The sequence below is a fragment of the Notechis scutatus genome, chromosome 2, assembly GCF_049901735.1.
Source record: "Notechis scutatus isolate UNSWTSFEM ecotype Mainland chromosome 2, rNotScu1.2, whole genome shotgun sequence".
NCBI lineage: Eukaryota > Metazoa > Chordata > Lepidosauria > Squamata > Elapidae > Notechis > Notechis scutatus.
In genome coordinates, this window is record NC_142010.1 from 127,388,234 (window position 1) to 127,405,667 (window position 17,434).

Below are 17,434 nucleotides of genomic sequence, written 5' to 3' on the forward strand. Positions count from 1 at the left end.
AAATATTAAATATTTCATGAGGACTCCCTGAAGAGAAGCTCAGTGTGACACAGGAGCCCTGCTCGTTTGACCTTCCTCCGCCAAAGGTATGCCGGCGCTTTGTTTCTGCCGCAGTGAAGCAGCCCCGCCATCTTTTCGGAATGTGCAGCGACGGCACTTTGAAAACAGGGCGACTCTTCCCGCCCCTCCCACCTCTGGCTGCCGGCGGAGGTTCTTCTTCAACAAGTCGTCCCTTTCTCTCGCCTAAAACATTTCCATAAATCCGCCTGGTTACGTCCCCGGCTTCGCACACCGTTTCCCCCCACCCCCTCCCCCTCCGCAACAAAAGACCGGAGAGAAGAGGTTCCCCCTGAGGGAAGCTTTTGCCTCGGGAGTTCAATGCTATCAAAGAGAAAGGCCTCGCTGTGGTTCAGAGTGAGCGAGGCGCCTCAGTTTTCCTGGAAACAAAACCTAACTAGAATTAATTTATTTTTGATAGGCATTTTATAGCATGATCCCAATATCGACGGCGAAGTCTCTTCTGGATCCACGGGGCGAAGGGGTAGAGAGAGCGCATGACCCACCCGCTTTGGGGGCCGCCAGTGGTTGCAGCCCCCCCACCCCGCTTCCCCTCCCCCCCACACCTCTATTCCATCCTGCGCATGTCATTCCGTTCAGGTTTCGGGACATTCGAGCCTGCCAATTAGGCGGCAGCTGATGGGCGAGGAAAGTAAAGTAAAACCTGCCTCCTTCGTTACCTTCCACTTTAGCCACGCCCCCCGTGCCTTAGGACACGCCCAAACGCTATAAAATGCCCCGCCCGAGTTTGCTTTAGCCCAAAAGAAGTTTTGGCTCACTGGCGGCTTCCTAAACGGGTCGATTAAGTGAGGAAGACTCTCGACCCGTTTGTTGGAGGTGCTTCCCACCCCCGGAATCCCGGTTTCCACGAAACATGGTAAGTGAACAAAGGATTCTCCGAATTATTGTTTTTTTTACATCTAATCGGAAGGGAAAATTTTTCCGACTTCGGGTGATTTGCGGGCGGTGAAAGTGAAGTCGGGGGAGAAATGTAATGGTACAAGTGGGGCCTTGTCCGGCTCCCGCGACCCGTGGAGGAAGGAAGGAAGGAAGGAAGGAAGGAAGGAGTCAGAATGGACCTAAAGGGCTTTTTTCCACAGTTACGGATAAAGAGCGGGGAGCGATAAAGGGAAACTTCGTCCTGGCTTGTTTCTCCGAAGTAGCGCTGCCTTTCACTTTCTTTCCCCCACCCCGCGGGAGACTCCGTTCAACTCCGAGATCCCAGTTCTGGTCGGTAGAAAGAAGCGGCCCCTGGCTCCGGCTGATAGTAGCACACACGACCGCCCGCATGGATGGATGGATGGATGGATGGATGGAGAGAGCTGTTGGGACGTTTCCTGCAGGGTGTTTCGCCCATCAGGAGGCGGGAAGTCCGTGCGCCGGTTGCCTAACTCAATCCCACTTCGTTGGGGCATGGCATCCTCTCGAAGTCTTTCCTTTCTTGCGCCTCTCGGCTTCACAGATTTCCGTGGGTGCAAGAGTAGAGCTCTATCGTTGGTTTGCGGGTTGCTATAGGCTGCTTCAAGAGAGCAGTAAATCATCCCTGATATTTAGAGATAAGCAGTTGGAGGTTTGGAGCTGATAAGTACAGGCTGAGCTGTATTGGACAGTTTTGAATGAGGGATCCGTTGGTGCTTTCTGAGCTTGGTGGATTTCTTGCAGACGTTTCATTACCCAAACTAGGTAACATCTAAGTTACCTAGTTTTGGGTAATGATGAAACGTCTGTAAGAGAACAGCCGAGCTCAGAGCACCAATGACCTCTCATTTCTGCCCCAGCTACAAATATTCTTTTACAGGTATCAAATTGTTAAAACCCACCCCTTTCCTAGGAAAATGAAATATTTTAGGATATACTAAAAAGCAGAATATTTCCCCTAAAAGAGAAGTAGAAACTCAGCTCCCCTACCTTTGCTGATGTTCCATTAAGGCCTGGGCCAGCCTATTCTATATAACAAAGATCTATCTCCTCCAGGTAGAGCCATAATAGGAATTGCCCAAAGCCTTTTAATTACATCATCCAGCAAGGCTCAACCAAGTCTAGAACTCAGGACAGCCTACAGAGTTGCCCCTGCATGGCCCCATGGGAGTCTGACAACCAATCAGAATACAAGCTCAAATTCAAATCCCAACAGAGGACATAAAATCGAGGGACTCTCAGCATTTTGTCCCTTCATCCAAGGCATGTGAACCTGTCCATCAATAAAGCATCTTTCCAAGCAACCTCCATGAATCCAGTGTCTTTTTCCCCACTTGGAACTGAACCCAGAAGGATATTTCATTCAACAAAGTCTTGAATGCTGTAATATTGGTAATTACTCATGTGAAAAGCTCTAAAATTGTGAGAATAGAATAGAATACTTTATTGGCCAAGTGTGATTGGACACACAAGGAATTTGTCTTGGTGTAAATACTCTCAGTATACATAAAGAAAAGGTACATTCATTAAGAATCAAGAATCATAACTTACAAGACTTAATGATAGTCATAGGGTACAATCAACAACCATATCATACTATCAGAAATCACACAGTCAAGTGGGAGGGGATGGTTGATAAGGAGTGATGAGAAGATTAACAGTAATAGTAGTGTATACTTTGTAAATAGTTGAACAGTGTTGAGGGAATTATTTGTTTAGCAGAGTGATGCCTTTCAGGAAAAAAACTGTTCTTGTGCCTAGTTGTTCTGGTGTGCAGTGCTCTTTAGCATCGTTTTGAGAGAAGGAGTTGAAACAGTTTTTGTCCCGGATGTGACGGATCTGTAAATATTTTCACAGCCCTCTTTTTGACTTATGCAGTATCCAATTCCTCAATTGAAGGCACGTGGGTAGTAATTGTTTTTTTCTGCAGTCCTAATTATCCTCTGAAGTGTGTGTCTGTTTGTTGGGTTGCAGAACCAAACCTGACAGTTATAGAGGTGCAGATGTTAGACTCAATAATTCCTCTGTAGAACTGTATCAGCAGCTCCTTGGGCAGTTTGAGCTTTCTGAGTTGGCGCAGACAGAACATTCTTTGTTGTGCTTTTTTGATGATGTTTTTGATGTGAGGTGTCCATTTTAGGTCATGTGATATAGTAGAACCTAGAAATTTGAAGGTCTCTTGTCTAGTATTGTAAGAGGTGGTAGTATAGGAGGGTTTCTTCTAAAGTCTACCACCATTTCTACGGTTTTGAGTGTGTTCAGTTCCAGATTGTTCTGGTTATACCACAAGGCAAGTTTTATAACCTCCTGTCTGTATGCAGATTCGTTGTTGTCTCGAATGAGACCAATCACTGTTGTGTCATCAGCAGACTTCAGTATTTTAACAGATGGATCATTTGAGATGCAGTCATTGGTATATAGGGAGAAGAGAAGTAGAGAAAGCATACAGCCTTGGGGAGCCCCTGTGCTGATTGTACAGGTATAGGATGTGATTCTGCCTAGCTTCACCTGCTGCTTCCTGTCTGTTAGGAAGCTTATGATCCACTTACAAGTGTGTTCAGGTACCGATAGTTGGTTTAATTTACTTAGAAGAGTGTCTGGAATGATGGTATTGAATGCTGAACTGAAAGCTCCTGTATTCTCACCTTATTCTTTCTATGAAACGGATGGGCAACTCTTGGCCAAATCTTCCAGGATTTGTACAGCACAGAGAAAAGAAGACTGTTTCTCTTTTTGAAAAGCTACCAGTAGGAGGTGGCCTAATAGAGAAATTTTATCTTGCTTTTAGGAGCAGGATATGACTTGATGTTTCAGTCTTGTGACTCATCTTCTTCGCCTTCATTTTTCATAGATACCTGCTGAGTCATTTTTCAGGGAAAAAGGAGACATTAGCATATGAAGGAAAGTGAAGTTTCAAACCCTGTTAACCTGCAATAACCTGCACTGCTTTTCCAATATTTTTGAGTGTGTCTACTAATAATTAAAAAAAAAACCCTTTCCTAAGTAATACTTTTCTATAGCAGGCACTGAAAACAATAAAAGCAGGAAGTCACAATATTGCAAAATGACCAGCATTAGCACTTCAAGCCACATTTTAAAAGGCTTCCTTAAACACCATAATCTTAATCTTAAAGTATTATAAAATGTAAGTGGCCAAATCTGACCTTGAAGATATGTGACTTTGCTACTTGCTGTAAAAGGTTTTGAGAGCATTGAAGAAAGCCAGTTACAAATAGGAAGAGCAGAATTTCTGAATGGATCTGTTGCATATATGATGTCCAGGCCAAATCAAGTCAGGGCTGCAGAGCACCATTGGAGTTTGTAGAAGATGCATAATTTAAATTGACATTGTTCAAATACTTCATCTGAGAGATAATTTTTAAATGTCAAGTTTAGGCAAGAATGTGGTGTTTAAGTTAGGGTTTAAGATAAAGTGCTGTTTTCTGATGGTTGGCTGATTTTTTTTAAGGCTCACCGTAACTCTAAATTCTACAATATCTGCCATCTATTTGTAAATAGTATAGACTACATCAAATGAAATCATTTTCCAAACATTATTGGTTCAGTTTCATGTTTCTAGATAAATATGAATTCTGAAATAGTTTTTACTGTATTATCTCCACTGATCTCACACCAAGCCTTCTAGGAAGATGGCACAATTTTTAGAATAAGAATTCAAGATGTTTCATGGTGCTCTTACAAACAAACAGCTAGCATTTACCTGCAACAGGAAGGAAATAAGTTGCAGTGTTTGTTCATATTTTTAAAATCTGAAGCAGCTTCAGAACTCTACCGTTTGGGTGTAATGTCAATCCAGCTATTAGAGATTTGGGGCTAACATTTGACACACTTTAATACTAAAATTCTGAGCATGATTTTCTGAATTGAAGTCATCAAGCTCTTGAAGATTGAGATGAAGCCACACAAAATCACCTAGTAGGGGAGATGGGCAGCATAGACATTTAATAAATAAATATTAAAATATATATTTGGGCTGCAGCTTCCAATCATCTGCACCCAACATCACCAGTACCAATGTTGGTGGGAAATACTGGGAGCTGCAGTACAAGTCATCTGGAAATGGTTAAGTTGGAGAAGGCTATTTTAATTCTCAGGCTGTTCTCTACCCTTTTTTAGTGCTGAAAGATAAGATAATTAAATTGCTTGCCTGAAATGACTAATATGTTTAGGTGGGCCAGGCCTGAGGATATTGCTAAATATTCCCTTTGTTGCATGGACTAGTTAAAACAAGCCCATTCCTGCTAGGATTCCTAGAATAGTTTGCTCTCAATAGAAGAAAATATCTGTAGCTCGAGGTTAAACTATGGAGTCCTTGGTGCTCTCTCAGCTTGCTTGCTTGCTTGCAGGTATTTCATGACCCATCTAGGTAACATCATCAGTGCAATAATACAATGAAACATCTGCAAGCAACCAGCCAGGCTCAGAGAGCATCAAGGACTCCATTGTTTGTTTCCCATTATGCAGAAGGGTACTGCAGTAGCTTCCATAGTAAGAGCCATGTGATACTGTACCCTTTGGACTTTTATTGAACAAACCTCTGAGTATAACCTGAGTCACAGTATAGCATTTCCTCATTTTCCTCTGATAATAGAATTACCCTTTTGGTCAGAGAGACAGGAAATTAAAAAACAAAAATCTAAGAGTCCCTTTTCTTCCCAAATATGCTTGATATTCAATACTACATATTATCTTTTCATTGGCTTCCTTGTATAGCCTCTGTATGGGTTGCCCTAAGTTTGCATGTGGAAGTTGCTATCAGTCTGGAACCCAAATTACATATCTGATATTAACACAGTTGAGAAAGTCCAGAAATATTTCACAGGAAGCGTTCTCCACTCCTCTACTCATTGCAGAATACCTTATGCCACCAGACTTGAAATTCTAGACCTAGACAACCTAGAACTACGCCGTCTTTGGTCCGATTTAAGTATAGTATATAAAACCATACATTGCAATGTCCTACCTGTCAATGAATACTTCAGCTTCAACCATAACAATACGAGAGCACACAATAGATACAAACTCACCAAACTTGATTGCAGGAAATACGACGTCAGCAACAGAGTGGTCAATGTCTGGAATACTCTACCTGACCATGTGGTTTCTTCCCCAAACCCCAAAAACTTTAATCTTGGACTATCCGCTATTGACCTCATCCCCTTCCTAAGAGGTCTGTAGGGGGCATGCATAAGCGCACCAACGTGCCTACTGTCCCTGTCCTATTGTTTCTTTTATTTTTCTTATTTATATGTATCCATTTCATGTATTCATAACTATGTTTATTCTTATACCTATTATCTTGTAAGTGATTGACAAATCAAATTAAATAAATAAAAATAAATAAGTGTACCTTCATAAAAATTCCACACTGCATAATGTCCCACTGCAGAGCTACTTGTTTAAAGTAATTCCTGGGTATGTGAATGCATGGAAAGGCTATGGATGTTGGTGTTAAAGAGTACATGAAAAATAAAGCATCTGCTAGTAGCTGATAAAAGAGGGCCAGGACATGATGCTTCTCCTGGCCTCTTGTTTGCTAAATACAATGTGTTGCAATAGTCATAGTGACTCAAACAGGTTTGAATCCCACCCAGAGCTTCTACTGCTGATAAGAAGTGAGCAATATTGTCTGGGGAATACAGCCCTGTCTACCTTGCAGAGGATTAATTGGTCGCATACTGGTCTGACTTATGTATTGTCCTCAACCAAAATATGGTTTTTGTGTGGACTAGCAGACGGGGCAGATCTTGTTATTCATGGATTATTCCACAATGCATTATAGCTTACTGTGATTTCTGAAAGTTGCTGAGGATTCAGGTATGAGGTTGTCTTCCTTCAATCTGGACAAAGGCTTTTGTACAACTCCACGTCAATTCCTATTGTTCTCTGTCAGCAGCATAGTCATTGGTCATGTTTGGAGGTTATAGGCTACAGAGAAAATGGGGGAGAGAGACTTTGCAAGCAAATAAGATAAAAAAGCACACTGCTAGTGGAAAGGAGGTAATCCATTTATTTCCAAATCAAGGAGGTTTGCTCTTATTGATAGGCTACTGAGAAAATGGGGTAGAGAGACTTTGTTTTATAAAGGGACTGGTCCTTGGTGTTTCTTGGGTGTGTGTGTGTGTGTATGACTGTGTCAAAAGGTCAATCTTAGTTGTCCTTCCTGTCTCTGTTGGCTTACCTTTTTGTTGTGTAGATGGTGTCTGGGCAGCCTATTTGTAGGTGTGGGGAAGTATGTGACTGAACAGGTTCTTTGGTTAATTACTCTTGTCCGGGTACTTGGTTTTGGTACTTGGTTTTGGTACTTGGTTTTGGTACTTGGTTTTGGTACTTGGTTTTGGTACTTGGGTTTTGCTATTGTCAGTTGATAACTTAGCAAAGGTGCAGTTTAGCAATCTATTGTTACAATGTATTTTCCATAGTTTCTAGTCTCAGTGAATCATGAATTTGTGTTAAGGGTTAAGACAGTGAGAGAAAATAAAGTTACTTTGGAATGAAGAATCTCCTATGTTCCATTAATAATAATAATAATAATAATAATAATAATAATAATAATAATAATAATAATAATTATTATTATTATTATTATTATTATTATTATTATTATTATTATTATTATTATTATAAAATTTCCACACCCAAATTAAAAATTATGGAAGAATCCATTGCAAGCTTCAAAAGGCCATTTAAGGCAACCTGAAACAAAAAAGTGCCCAGGACTTTTTAAAGAGAGTTGGAAACCAAATAGGGTATCTCTATTGGCCTTATCTTAATTCAATAAAAAGCACTAAATATTTTGAGGAAATTTCCTTTTTCTCCAATTTATTGTAATAAATAATGGTCTAATTATGGACCACTAATATGGTCTTCTTTCTGTAGGATTGAACCCTCCCTTCCAAGGCTGTCGTTTTTTTCAGCTCTTGATCTCCAAGTGAATTTTTGGAGATGCATTAAGCTCTACCCCCCCCAGTCATTGTGACAGGCATCAAATTGTGCTATCCATTGGCTGCTCCTTTGAAAAGGCACAGTGATGCCTGACCCTTAGCCCTTCAAACAACACCTTTAAAGCCTTGCTGTTTAATCTAAAGTCTTGTGTGTTGTGAGCCAAATGATGACAGAGCCAACAGGTTTAAGCTGGTTGGGGAGGTTGGGGGTGTAGGAAGCGAAGAGACATTCTAAGTTTAGGATGGAAGTAGAGTTGAATCAGCTTAACTCTTGTTACAATGATACTAGATTGCTACGTGACCAAAGTAACTTTATTTCCACAATCGGGAATGTTCTCAAATTACAGAAAGCTTGAAGCAGCCGTGTTTTATTTATTCAGAAGACCAGAGGGCAGAGATGTAATTCCAGCTTTCTCTGCTGCCAGTTTTATTCTGGTTTGTTTATACTCCAAAGTATTTAAAGCCATAATTGGACTAAAATTAAGGTGCTTTTCTAAATATTTTGGAAACAGTTTTAAATATCAGTTACTGTGGTGTGCCAGTTTTAAAAACGGACTTTTAAGGTGGGAAGACTCTACTCCATGAAAGCTTCTATATTCTGCATGTAATTGCATCTCAGGATAACGCTTGCTAGGCAGTGCTTCACATTCAGGTTCAAAAAAGTGTTTGGAGTATACAGGATAAGGATTGGAGCATTCGATTAAAGCAGCTGGTCATTTTGTGGAATTATGTAGCAGCTATGAAGGGCAGCCATGTGATTCTAGAAAAAGATACAGCTACTGCAAGGTCCATTGAACAGGTATTATATTTTGCCCTCTTGCATGCAGGAAAGCATCTTTGGGAGATCAAATCAAAAGTGTTTGCAGCTCCCATATTTAATGTAGTTGATGAACGTAGCTGATGTAGCTGCAACTCCCCAAAACGTATGTCATAAAGAGCGGATATTTTTCAGATGCTGCACTTTTTAAAAAAATGATGCTAATGGCACTTTTAGTCTTTCTTGCCCAATGACGTGTGTTTGCATACTGGTTTCTGTGCTTTTCAGCTATTGTTGAAAAATAAACTGGAGCCCAACCTCATAATTAATGCATTGGCTGCTTTTGAGAAAACGCCAAGCTAGGTAAATAGGAAGTACATTCTGAACTGCACAATGCCTCCTTCTGCCCATTGCCAAATACAAAGCTTGCATCTAAAAGAGTTCCTTAGATCAGGCTTCCACATCTTGACTCTGTCCAAGTGCCCTGGACCAGTGGTCGCCAACCGTTGGGCCGCGAGAAAAGTTTTGGTGGGCCGCAGAGAAATCTAACCTCCAGAGCACCCCCCCCAAAGCAATTAATCCAGGCTGCGCAGAAACACAAGGCTGTACCACCCACATGGCCTGTGGGAACCCTCCCCACACACTCACTCCTTACCCCGTAAACTTGCCTGCTAAATTTCTATATTTTTTTCTATTGACTTGCATAAAAATTTCAGCCATAGCTACACTTTCACTTCATCCAGACAGAGGCAGACAGAGCTAATAATTTCTAGCACAGCCATGTCCTTAAGTCTTGTTAATAGCTCATGCTTCATGTTGCATGAAAACAGATGATTATTTATTGCTAGTTGGGACTTTCCGCAACTGGTGAGTGGTTTAATCATTGCAGCCAAGTGCTAGTTGTGATTTACTTGTTCTAGAATAAATATAACGGAAGTGGTTTCTTTCCACAGCGTGAGTGCATCTCCATCCACGTTGGCCAAGCCGGTGTCCAGATTGGCAATGCCTGCTGGGAGCTCTACTGCCTTGAACATGGCATCCAGCCAGATGGGCAGATGCCCAGCGATAAGACCATTGGGGGAGGAGATGACTCCTTCAACACCTTCTTCAGTGAGACTGGAGCTGGCAAACACGTCCCCAGGGCTGTGTTCATAGACTTGGAGCCAACGGTGATTGGTGAGCTACTTTCAGTAATATTAACATTTTAGAAATACTCAGTGGCAAGGAAGGTTAGAGGTTCATAGAAGAACAAACATTTCTAGTTCAAGTCGGAGATCCAGTGTCTTGCATTTCAAGTAAGGGAAAGTAAGTTAAAAAAACACACCAAATCGGGCTTAAATCCTGAAGAACAGGGGTCTTCAAACTTGACAACTTTAAGACTTGTGGACCCATGCTGGCTGGGGAATTCTGGGAGTTGAAGTCCACAAGTCTTAAAGTTGCCAAGAGCAGGAGATCCCTGCTAAGAACATTATGACATATCTGGATAGACTCTGTTGAATTTTTTGACTGGATATATGGTGGATTTTTGTTTTGGTATAAGAAATTAATTGTGCTAATATGAGTTTTTAACCTATTCAATCATGACTTTTTAATTTAATATTCTTAACATACATAAATATCAAAAAGAAAAAAATTAATAGAAACCAAAACAAATTAGAAAAGGGACAAACCCAGATAAAGTAATAAAGGAAAACAAAAGCATGTTATATTTTATACTTTTAGTACTTGCTGATTTACTAATAAATGTACCTCTATATTACCTTTATTGTCGTATGTATGTATGTATGTATGTATGGTATTCAGCTTTGTTCAGGTATTTTCCCAGGTCATAGTTGTGCTTTTAAAGTTGTAGCAACGTTTCGGCAGAATCTCATCTGCCATCATCAGGCTTCTGTACTGTGCTCATCTGTGAGAAACGTTGCTACAACTTTAAAAGCACAACTATAATGACGTGGGAAAATACCCGAACAAAGTAGAATACCATACATATAAATACCCGTGAAAACCTAAGAACACACACACACACACACACACACACACACATGTATATATCTCAATCACTGTCCATCTTGAATACATAGTAGAAAGAGTAAGCTTGAGAGTTCACAAGCTTGATACTGTATGGAACAAAACTGTATCTGAATCTGGATGTTCTTCTTATAAATATAATAACATTTACTGCTGCATCTGATTAGTAGAAACTATTGTTTTTTTTCCAAAACATATCACACTTCTGCAGCCATTTCTTAATATCTGTCATAATACCAGACCTCCAATTTCTCAATATTCTTTTACCCATTCCCCATGTTCAATAAAACCATAATTCCTGATAAACGCTCAGATTCTAAAACATTGCCATATAGTTCAATACTTTATCATATTTATTTAGCTGCCCATCCTCTCCCAAAGGAGATTCTGTATTGTGAACAATAATACTGTATAATAAAAATTTAAATGCTGTATTTTCCCATTAGTCTGTTCTGACTCAACCCTGTTACCAGCAAGAAAATCTCGAACAAACGCAGCAACTCAAACCTTCTCGGCTTTAATCTACAAATAACTTCTTTGTAGACAAAAGATGGCTTGCAGCCAATTAGTCCAACCAGAAAAGCCTTGACAGTATTCTTCATAAAAGCCGGAGTCTCCACACACAAGGCTGAGTCCTTAGAATGTTTTTGCTTTCTGCAAAAGGAAAAACCTTTTGAAACCAGGTTTATATTCCCTGGAGGGAGGGGCCATTACATTGCATCCTTACGCCCGAGTTGCTGTGCTGCTCCAATTGTTCTCTTCTACGAATCATCCTGCGCTCACGTGCACTTGGCACAGGCTCCTTGGGAACCTCCTTGTCACTGCTGCCAGCCCCTACAATCCCTGAAGGCAGCAGTCCACTCCCTGATGGTCCTGGCCCCTCATCAGAATCATCACTCTCCTCAGCCCTCTGCACCTGCTGCCAGCTAACCACAACAAAGTCTACAAGTTGTCCTCAACTTGACTGTAATGGAGTCTGCTCATTATGGTCATAAGTTGTGGTTGTAAAGGAAGTCATCATGTAACTGACTTGATTGTACATTTTTTTGTGATGGTCATTAAGTGAATTAATGAAGTGAAACAGGGGACAAAGATTCAGAATCAAGAAGAGTTGTGCAGTTGAACAATGCAATTGAGAACAATTGGAATACACTGAAATTAATATTTAAGGTGCCTTTATTTAAGGTGTCTCTTGCAGAAAGACTTGGCCACTTCCACAACTCTTTTTCGTTCTGGATTCTTGTCCTCCGCAATCATCTCAGTGCCATCTCTTAGTTTACCCCAGAAGTTAAATTCTTCTGAAGACAAAATCTCTCTGAAAGCTTTCTCAGTAAATACATTTTTGAAGAAACATATCTTGGGTTCTTGATCACAATGTCACAACAAAATAAATACCTTGTTCATTAATTCTTTTCACAGATGAAGTGCGCACTGGTACTTACCGCCAGCTATTCCACCCTGAGCAACTGATCACTGGCAAAGAAGATGCCGCTAACAACTATGCCAGAGGGCATTACACGATTGGCAAAGAGATCATTGACTTGGTCCTTGACAGGATTAGGAAATTGGTGGGTGATTTCTGCTGCTGAAGGAGCCCTCAGTTTGGAAATGTGAAATAAAGAACTATGGAGATGCAGAGTTTTAAAAATAAAACCTCCGTATTAAGTGGGATAAGATCCCCTGATGCATCTCCTAGTTTCACAGTACAGAATCGTCTGCTGCTTCTAGTGCGACTCACTGAATGTTTCTCACTTTATTTTTATGCTTGCTGGCAAACAATTTATTCTCTTTTTAGCCATGATTGAGTTTTGAACAGTAAATGTGATGAATGAATAAGAGTGAAGTTGCATAGAAACCTTAGGGCCACAGGTGTCAAACTCAAGGCCTGGAGGCTGGATCCAGCCTGTGGGGTATTTAGATCTGGCCCACAAGGGCCACTCTGGAAATAGTGATGCCTCTGCCAGCAAAAATGGAGCTTGCAAGGGCCTTGCGCAACCCTCCCAAGCTCCATTTTCGCTGGCAGGGGTGGGATTCCATTTTTTTTAACTGGTTCTATGGGCATGGCCTAATTTGTGGGTGTGGCTTGGTCATTTGACTGGGTGGGCATGGCTTGCTGACAGGGTGGGGCGGGGCCAGCCAGTGGCATGATTTGCCAGTTCTTCTGAATTGCGGAGAATTGTAGCAACCAGTTCTATAGCACAATCCGACCCCTGAGGAGGCCCTTGCGGACAAAAACAGAGCTCGGGTGCCCATTTTCAATAGCAGAGTGCTCAGGCCACCACAGCGCCCTCCCCAACACAAGTGATGTCACGCAGGCCATGCCCACTCCAATCCCCAGAAGGAAAACACAACCCTGAAGTGGTCCTCAATGAAATAGAGTTTGACACTCCTGCCTTAAGGTATTTGCAACAAGTTTATGGGAAATTAGTTTGACAGTAGCTGGATTGGAACTTTAGGTAAGTCATAAAATTTATTTTTGGTATAGTTATTTTTGAACCTAGTTTTTGATTTCTAAACCACTGCTTATGGTTTTGCATCATGAGTTGTCCCTGGTTTACAAGTTTAGCAAACAGTGGCTGAAATCATTTTTTTAAAAATAAATTTTATTGGTTTTTAAAAACAAACATACAAACAAAACAAAAACAACTTTTTTGAAAGCAGCATAATCCCGGGTTACATCTCTTCGTACAGACACAAATTCAAATTCATGCTCATTTTAATATTCCATTCCATATCTTATTATTCTACATTTTCTACATAGCTTCTCCCCTCTTTTAACTTTCTTAATTTTATTTTATTTATTTCATCTCAATTCAAATCATTGTACTTATATTCTTTGTCTGTCCTGTTTCAACTGTCTACTATCTCTTCTCATTAAACAAAATTTCTCCTGTAATCACTGATTGGAGTATGACGCCTTTATATCTTTCCCCTAAAATTATAACACTTAATATAATACATAACCTCCATTCGGATTCTGCTTGGTACATTCTAAAACTACACACTGTATTCTTAAAAAAAGAAAAAATTATAAATGTATAATATAATTAAGACAACAGTCCATCCCAATTCAATTCTATCATTAATATTAATATTCATTTAAATCTTAACATTTTGCACATTACTTTTCAAATATCATACTTCTGTGGGAACAATTATAAACTTTCCATAGTTAATTCCCCCCTCTTCAGTTATATTTTATAAAACATTGACTAATTAAAATGTTCCTGTTCCTTCCTAATTCAATTTTCTCATTTATTTCATTTCATTTATTTTATTCACAAACATTTTACCAAACCACACCAACTACTTTATCCCTCTTTTTAATCATATGTTATTTCCAATTTTCTAAAATTATTTCTATTACAAATATAACAAAACAATCTTAAGTACCTTCACAGAATCCCTTTTTCAGTTAGATTTTCACCCATTAGCCTAAATAGGTCCTGTTTCTTTGAAACATCTTGCTCCAAACCTTTGTAACTTCTCTTCATTTCCTTCTTCCCTTTCTTCTTCTCTATCCCCTTTTTACCCCCCCCCCCCGTCTCTCCACCTCCATTTCCCTCTTCTGTATTCCCCTTTTCTGTTGCTTTCCAACATTATATCCACTTTTCAAATTATTTTTCCCTTCTTTGGTTGTTTTTTTAAGTCTTAAATTCTCCGTACTCTTTCCCCCCTTCCCCTTTCTTCCCCACAAAGAGTTACTTGTGCATTAAAGATGGCTTCTTCTTTGTCCCAGTCTTCTTGTTTTGTAGTCTTTTCTTGTTTCTCATAGTTGCAGATCTCCATTTTTAAAAATTGAAAAACGAAGCCAAAAAGGCCCTTCTCTTCTTGTGCATCTTCTTTGTATTTTTTAAGTTCCATTTTCAATTCATCCAGAAATGATGCCATTGTATACATTTTTAAACAACCACCCAATTGATTTTAGTCATTCAAATATAATAACCAAAAATCCAAAAGTCACCAAGCAATCCAAATATACACAGGCTGTTTCTTTTTACACTTTCACTTTCTCTTCCTGGGGTTACTATTTAGTTGCAAAGTTTCAGTTAAAATGTATCTTTTAGAAGTCTTGTTGAAATTTTACTTTAGATTCTTTTGAAGTCCAGGCAATCTCCTCCCTCCAGATCCTGCCCTTATTCTTTTCCTCTCCCTTCCTGCTTGTAGAAGAAAAAGTTTTTAATATCCAGAAATCTTTATTGTCCCTTTGGTATTTAGTTATAATTTCAGCTTAATTGCCTATTAATGCCAAAGCGGATTTTTCCAATTTCTTATTCAGATCTCTTAGTTGTCAATGTAAGGAAGGAGAGAGAAGAGAAAAAAAAACTTTCCCTTTTCACTTTCTTTCGCTGCTTCCGACTCTTCTTTGGGAGCGCTGTTATCTTTTATAAAATTTAAATTCCAGGGTACCTTAGTTGTTGCTTTTTAACCCGGTCAGCCAAAACTTTCACTTCTTATCTTCCTCCTGCACTTTCTTTTCCGGTTGAGTGCTTCTTTGAGGTGGCCATTTCTGACCACCGCTCCTACCGCCTTCGGGAAAGGGAGTTTGACCAGCTGAGGAGAAGAGATGCGGCTCTCCTCGACACTGCTGGTGATCTCCCCCCTCTGTTCTGCTGTGCTGGGAGATTTAGATTAGCTAGGAAGTAGGAAATGGTTAGATTTCTTGCTTTCTAGCTAGTCTTTAGATCTTCAGCTCAGCACAGCCGAACCTCCCTTAGGACTGAAGGTTTGCTTGCAAGCAAATTCAGTGCAGACTCACAGCAAGCAAATTTGAGAGACTGAGCTAGCCGATGGCAGATAGATAAATCACTGAATGATTCTGTGAGCAACTCAATCTGCCTGCTTTGCTGATTTTGGGTAAAGTTGCTCTTTTTATAAAAATTCAATATTTACATGTATGGTGTTGTGACTTAATTTTGTGAGTTTGCTTAAAAATTTATTGACAGACTGAGCTAGCCAATGGCAGATAGATCTCTGAATGAATCTGATTCTGTGAGCAACTCAATCTGCCTGCTTTGCCTGATTTGGGGTAAATGTTGCTCTTTTTTATAAAAATTCAATATTTATATAAATATAATATTTACATACACAAGCCATGCCCAGCCAGTCACATGACCACCAAGCCACACCCACAAATTAGGCCACACCCACAGAACCGGTTAGTGGTCCCTGGGATCTAAAATTATAAGTTTGGTGGTCCCTGAGGTCCAAAAGGTTGGCGACCCCTGATTTAGTCCTACTGAAGTGGTTGAATTTAAGTTGCTGTCATTCATGATAAAGGCAGGGGCTGTAGAAATTGGCATTCACTATCATCTGGAAGGCTGGATTTTACAGTCTATAGCTATTTGGAAGTTACAGGATATTCTCAAACAACTGAAGGGGATTGAATTTCTTCTAGTACTTTCTTGAGTGTTAATGGTGTTTTAAGAAAATGCTTGAAAATCAATGAGAGAAAAATGTGGTTCTTAAAATTGACACTGAATCCACTTTGCTTTTTCCAACAGGCTGACCAGTGCACAGGTCTCCAGGGTTTTCTGGTCTTCCACAGTTTTGGTGGTGGTACTGGCTCTGGCTTTACATCCTTGCTGATGGAGCGCCTGTCCGTTGACTATGGCAAGAAGTCCAAGCTGGAGTTCTCCATCTACCCAGCTCCCCAAGTATCCACAGCTGTCGTTGAGCCCTACAACTCCATCCTGACCACCCACACCACCTTGGAGCACTCCGACTGTGCCTTCATGGTAGACAACGAAGCCATCTATGACATTTGCCGACGGAACCTTGACATCGAGCGCCCCACCTACACTAACCTCAACCGCCTTATCAGTCAGATTGTGTCCTCCATCACAGCTTCCCTGCGATTTGATGGTGCCCTGAATGTAGATCTGACAGAATTCCAGACCAACTTGGTGCCCTACCCTAGAATCCATTTCCCTCTGGCGACCTATGCCCCAGTCATCTCTGCTGAAAAAGCCTACCATGAGCAGTTGACTGTAGCAGAGATCACCAATGCTTGCTTTGAGCCAGCTAATCAGATGGTGAAATGCGACCCTCGTCACGGTAAATACATGGCCTGCTGCCTGTTGTACCGTGGCGACGTTGTTCCCAAAGATGTCAATGCTGCTATTGCTGCCATCAAGACCAAACGCAGCATCCAGTTTGTGGACTGGTGCCCCACCGGTTTCAAGGTTGGTATCAACTACCAGCCTCCAACCGTGGTCCCCGGAGGCGACCTGGCCAAGGTGCAGCGTGCTGTCTGCATGCTGAGCAACACCACAGCCATTGCTGAGGCCTGGGCCCGCCTGGACCATAAGTTTGATCTGATGTATGCCAAGCGTGCCTTTGTCCACTGGTACGTTGGGGAAGGGATGGAAGAAGGGGAATTCTCAGAGGCTCGGGAAGACATGGCTGCTCTGGAGAAGGATTACGAAGAGGTCGGGGCCGATAGCGCTGATGCGGAAGAGGAGGGAGAAGAATACTGATTCTCATTGTGTTAATTTTTCATTGTGTTATTTTTTCCATTCATCACCCCTTCTGGAATCACATGACTGTCTATTGTGTGAAAAGCTTATTAAAAGTCTGTTTCAGCTGAAAGCAGTTTTGTTTCTTTAGAAAACAAACGCTGCCCTTTCCAGTGTTCTGATGTCAGCTGGGAGCGCATTTGTTAAATGAATAAAGGGTATGGGCTGTTAGCTTGGCAAAGCTTGAATGG

At 40.8% G+C, this 17,434-nt stretch overlaps 1 protein-coding gene across 1 annotated transcript; it reads left to right on the plus strand.

Annotated features, from left to right (window-relative positions):
* The first annotated feature begins 483 nt into the window (after positions 1-483).
* Positions 484-17,316, plus strand: LOC148132236 (tubulin alpha chain). The gene is made up of 4 exons (XM_087956133.1): positions 484-934; positions 9,651-9,873; positions 12,145-12,293; positions 16,230-17,316. The coding sequence occupies exons 1-4, from the start codon at positions 932-934 to the stop codon at positions 17,202-17,204; spliced, it is 1,350 nt and encodes a 449-aa protein (XP_087812259.1). The 5' UTR covers positions 484-931; the 3' UTR covers positions 17,205-17,316.
* The last annotated feature ends 118 nt before the right edge of the window (positions 17,317-17,434 follow it).

Coding starts and splice junctions, on each gene's coding strand:
- LOC148132236 (XM_087956133.1), top strand. Junction 9,874..12,144: donor CTTGGAGCCAACGGTGATTG/GTGAGCTACTTT, acceptor TTCTTTTCACAG/ATGAAGTGCGCACTGGTACT. Junction 12,294..16,229: donor TTGACAGGATTAGGAAATTG/GTGGGTGATTTC, acceptor TTTTTCCAACAG/GCTGACCAGTGCACAGGTCT.